The 5675-nt window shown below is 32.4% G+C and overlaps 1 protein-coding gene across 1 annotated transcript; it reads left to right on the top strand.

The window, feature by feature from the left end:
- The first annotated feature begins 1491 nt into the window (after positions 1 to 1491).
- On the top strand, positions 1492 to 3860 carry LOC132640049 (cytochrome P450 71D7-like). The gene is made up of 2 exons (XM_060356472.1): positions 1492 to 2444; positions 2955 to 3860. Exons 1-2 carry the CDS (start codon positions 1536 to 1538, stop codon positions 3573 to 3575), a joined length of 1530 nt encoding a protein of 509 aa, XP_060212455.1. The 5' UTR covers positions 1492 to 1535; the 3' UTR covers positions 3576 to 3860.
- The last annotated feature ends 1815 nt before the right edge of the window (positions 3861 to 5675 follow it).

Raw genomic sequence — 5675 nt, 5'->3', positions numbered from 1 at the left:
AATATTTAAAAAATATGTGCCTTTATAATGATATTAAATTAACTATTTAATAACACATTATTTCTTGAAAATATGTTAATTAATAATCATATATTTGTAACTAATATTGTAAAAAATAGTTGATATATAATTTCAAATTAATAATATTTTTATTTTAATTGATTATAAATACTTTTTTTGTGAGAACATCATGGGATTTGATGTTTGAGAAAAAAAAAGAATATTTATAAATATAATGCCACAATAGTATTCAAATGTTTAACAAAAATTCTATCAATTACAAGTGAAAAATAAACAACAAGCAATGTGAAATAACAAGTCAATAGTATTAAAACAAATAAATTAAAGTAAAAAATATAACCTAAATTCAAAATCCAAAAGATTTTTTTTTAACATAATACTCTTATGTCAAATTCCAACATTACATAAGTACGTTCCAACGTAACATAAGTAAATACTCCTATAATTCAAAAGAAAGGGAAAATATAAGTCTATAACCACATTCACAACGAAATTATACTTGAATAACGTCACTCATTATATGTCAAGTTTGTTAATGACTCATTCTTTCTAATATTAAGAGATGTAGTTTCAAAAATTAGAACAATAATACTGTTATGCTAAATGAATAAAATAAAAAAAATAAAAAAATACGAGCAATTACATGGAACCACAAGAAGTAAAGGTTGGAAGTGAAAAGAAAGGAAATGAAATATAAATAATATAAAAAGAAAAATATATTTTAAAAAATAAAAATAATTAAAAAGTAAAAATAAAAAAAAATTAATTAATAGAAATAAAAAAAAATTAGCAAAGCAAAGAAATTAAAATAAAATAAAAAAGAAAAGAAATAAAAAAAAAATGAACTAAAAAGTAACACTGTAATTACAGGGTTTAATTACACTCAATTCTTAGCCCCCCCCCCCCCCCCCCCCTCCCCCCCTTGAGAATTGGAGAGTGTAATTACACCCTGTCAATTACACCCAATTCCCACCTAACTGTGTAATTACCGGCTCAAACAAACAGGTCAAACTGTGTAATTACACCCAATTCCAATTACCTGGGTGGCTTTCCAAACAGGCCCTTAGGTGTATTCGTTCCAAGTGTTTTCGGATTTTCTTTCTATTCTTTTTAATATTATTGTCAGGAAGGAAAAACATAAGGACGGCTGAAATTTCTTTGTTCTCTTTTTTATTACTACTCGTGTCTACAAAAGAAAATAATTTACGACCTGTAGGCTGTAGCGCAGTCAAATTAGTGCAGATGGCTGAAATTTCTCCTCCAACAGTACTCTCAAATACATCAGAGATGATGTATGCAAATTTGACAACGTGGTTAAATTACTTTTGTTTATCTCTATCTACTATGCATGCATGGCCACCGGAGAAAGATCTTACACCCATCGAAAGGAATCTAAGATTGTCCAAAACAATTCAAGGCCTTCTAGAAGTCATTTAGGGTTTTGTGACATTATAAAAGGCAGCTAGAATTACTTGAAAAGATATCCACCCACCAATAGCATTCTAATTTCCTTCATGCTTGCTGCTTATCAACTAATGGAGATCAACTTAGTTTCATTCCTCCTCTTCTTCTCCTCCCTTTTTATTATAGTTAGAAAATGGAGAAGCCAAAAACAAAAGTTGCCTCCAGGTCCATGGAGACTCCCACTCATTGGGTGTTTGCATCACATGATTAGTGGAGCAAATCCACATCGCATTTTTAGAGATCTAGCTCGAAAGTATGGCCCTATCATGTATTTTGAACTTGGTGAAGTTCCAACAGTGATCATATCATCACCTTCTATGTCAATAGAAGTTTTAAAAACTCATGATCTCGCATTTGCTAGTAGGCCACAGTTCACATCCACAGATATTGTCATGTACAATAACAAAGACATTGCATTCGCAGAATATGGTGACTATTGGAAACAAATGCGCAAAATCTGCATAATGGAACTTCTAAGTACAAAGATGGTCAAGTCATTTAGCTCAATTCGAAAAGCTGAGCTTTCGAATGTGCTTTCATCGATTGATTCGGTTGGGGGTACTTGTGAAGTGAACATGACGGAAAAAATTGTTCGATTTACGAGCTCTGTGACATGTCGATTAGTGTTTGGGAAATTGTGCAGAGATCTAGACGAGTTGATAAATTTGATAAAAGACACGCTGTTTTTAGTAGGAGGATTTGATGTGGGTGATTTATTTCCCTCGTGGAAGTTACTTTACAATATGAGTGGGGCAAAGTCTAAATTGGTAAAGATGCATCAAAATATTGATTTAGTTCTGGAGAGCATTGTTAATGAGCATATTAAGAATCGAGCAGCCGGAATCAAGGGAAATGGTGCGTATGGGGATGAAGATTTGGTTGATGTTTTCCTAAGAATTAAGGAGAATGAGCAACTTCAATTTCCAATTGCCAATGACCACATAAAAGCTGCTATTTTGGTAAGTAATTTCCCCCACCTTTTAATCTTTGATTCCTTTGCATTTTTTTACTGACCTTGCATTTCCATTTTCTCTTAACTTATTTTATATACTCCATAAGTAAGCACAATGAGGACACTACAACAAAAAGAGTTTTTTCCCACCAACATTCAGTGGGAAGTTTGTACTATAAAATATGATTTTCCCACCTCATTCCCATCAAATAATCTCACTGGGAAAACACATGGTGGGAAACAGGTTCTCATTGAAACACTAATAATCTTTCTAATTTTTCTTTGTGAAAACTCTATTATTTAGGTATTTCCCACCGACATTCAATGGAAAATAGACACTGAAAATTTTTCAGTGGGAAATCAGTGGAAAAATAGTTATTTTTTTAGTAGTGGGACTAATTAAAAATTTATGTTGATTTATCCATAATCACCTTATTAATAGGTCTTCCTTATATCTAGTGACATAGACATATATGTTTTAATCTTGTATGGTCCTGACAACACAAATTTTATGCAGGACATGTTTACTGCTGGGACGGAAACTTCATCTACAATTATTATTTGGGCATTGTCTGAACTGATGAAACACCCAAAGATTATGGCCAAGGCACAAAGCGAAGTGAGACAAGCCTTCAAAGAGAAAACGAATTTTGATGAAGAAGATCTTGATAATTTGCCCTACCTAAAGTTAGTGATTAAAGAAACATTAAGGCTACACGCTCCAAGTATAGTGCACAGAGAATGTAGAGAAGAAACAATTGTTAATGGATATACGATACCTGCTAAGGCCACAGTACTAGTCAATACATGGGCAATGGGAAGAGATTCAGAAATTTGGAAAGATCCTGAGAGTTTTATACCAGAGAGATTTGAAAATTCTCTTGTTGACTATTTGGGAAATAATTATGAGTATCTCCCATTTGGTGCAGGTAAAAGGATTTGTCCAGGAATGCAGTTTGGTATAGCTAATGTTAAACAACCTTTGGCACGCCTCCTCTACCACTTTAACTGGGGGCTTCCACATGAAACTAGTACAAAAGATTTGGATATGAGTGAGAAAAGTGGATTGAGTGCAGCGAAAGATACAGATCTTTTCTTGATTGCCAAAACAGATCAAAGTCTAGATGTCGTGCTTTAAATGGTGAAAACGAGGAAAGAGTAAGCTGCATAATTGGTTATTATTCATCTCCTTTTAGTTTGCTGTTTGTTGGTTTCTCCGTTTTGTCTTGAAAGTTTACCCTTAAAATGAGCAAAGAACAAATAAGCTCCACAATTAGTTTTACAGTTTGGGTTCAAAAGGCCAGATCATAGAAAAATCTGTCCAGCTAGCCATTTCGTGTACTGTGTAATAGTATGATCACATTATTTATACGAAATGTTATTTCCAAATTCCAATCATCTCCTGAAATAATCCTTTTTTGTATGTAGAGTGCTCATGTTTCAACTCCTTTCAATCTTCTCTTTTCATTTATTTCATTTTTTCTTGTGGATCTATATTTTACGGCTAAATAGGACCATGCCTGAATACATTTTATTCTCTTTCTAGATATGATGGAACTCCGTATAATACAATTACTCTTGAAGCTAGTCTGGTTAAAATCATGAAAAGGACTTCCAAGTCCACTGCATATGGATTTCTCATTTGTCATATACCCACAATTGAGGCATTTGAATCTCACGCATTAAACCATTTTGGCTTGCTATAAAAGATTGTGTTCAGTAGACACATTTTGGCTCATGTTCAAGTCTTAGCTATGTTTTCAAAATATGTTTCTATTGTTTATATAATAATTTTAATATTTTTTGTAATAGTTGCTATTCATGAAAGAATACACAATTTGCCTATATGGTCAATTGAAAAAAAATATTATCAAAATATAATTAATTACCTTGTATTTTAAGAAGCTATAAAAATGATATCAAATAAAACATCTAAGAGAAAATTACTTATATACAAAGCTCCCATAACCTTAAAATTTTGTGAAGTATGACCATCCAGAAGTTTTTCGTAATCCAACTGTTGCTTGGTTTAATAAAAACTGAACAGAAAAATGAAAGATTCAGATCCCCAATTTTCATCTCCAGAAAATTTAACACACTCCAATCTCGAAATTTAATAAGGATAAACTTCAAAGGAACCTTTTCGACCCGGACCTTTTTTATTTGATCACTAACGCATTAGAAGTGTGAGCATTTCTTTTCTTGAAAACCATAACGAAGAAAAAGTAACCATAAATCTATGACAATCATCTATTGAGAAAACTTTTTCCACTATGTTTCAATTACCGGTAAATGCCTTCAAACTGCTAATTTTTTCTCTTATTTCGTTTCTCATCCTATGTTCAGTATCTGTATTAGAACCTGACTAAATCTGAATTCGCGATGGAAAATCTCATAATGAGGGGTAAAGCGCTCCCTAACAAAGGGGACTTTGTATCCAGCAGGGCTCGACCTTTGAACGGTCATTTAATTGCACGGCTTGCCCTTCAAATGGGCTGGTCTTTAAGTTTTGCCCTTCAAATGGGTCGGTCTTTAATTTTACCCTTTAAAATCAAACTTATGTCTAGCGCAGCATAAGTTCTTTAAAGGCGTGAAGTATAACTTGTGGAATACTATGATCAGTGTTTAAAAAGGCAGGGGCGTAAGGCGGGGCGTTTTACATATGCCTCGGTGAGGCGGGGCGTAAGGCGGGGCGTTTTATATATATATAACCTTACAAGTATAAACAATACAATGAAATAAAAGCTAATATGAAATGCAAATCAACTCTAACATCTTAACTTTCAAACAATGAAAAATCACAATTTGTTAAAACAGTATTACTATCATTCTATTCATTGTATCTCCCTATAAACAACTTTATCAGTATTATAATTGAGACGTAACTCCTTCATGAATAAAAATAAAATTACTTTCAAATAGAGAAATAATAAAATATGATAATTTGATACATAGGACAAAAGACAAATGACAAGTAAAAATTCACAATTCGGTTATGTATTTTTAAAAGAAATATTAAGTGATATTCACCCTCACGATGTTCTCATATAGTAAATATGCAATACTACGACTTGTTATTTGAGTTATACTCAATCTTTTTATTTCGGTAAATGAAAAATTATTAAGTATCAATCATTTGTTAAAGAATTATGAGGGTCAACGATTTTAATTAAGGAATTTAACATATAATTGTGTAAGAACTGTTAGGCGAGCTCCGAGCGTTGGGCGTTAGGCGTGT

The sequence above is a fragment of the Lycium barbarum genome, chromosome 1, assembly GCF_019175385.1.
Source record: "Lycium barbarum isolate Lr01 chromosome 1, ASM1917538v2, whole genome shotgun sequence".
Taxonomy (NCBI): Eukaryota; Viridiplantae; Streptophyta; class Magnoliopsida; order Solanales; family Solanaceae; genus Lycium; species Lycium barbarum.
The sequence above is the reverse complement of the archived record's forward strand: the minus strand, read 5'-3'. Positions and strand labels throughout refer to the sequence as shown.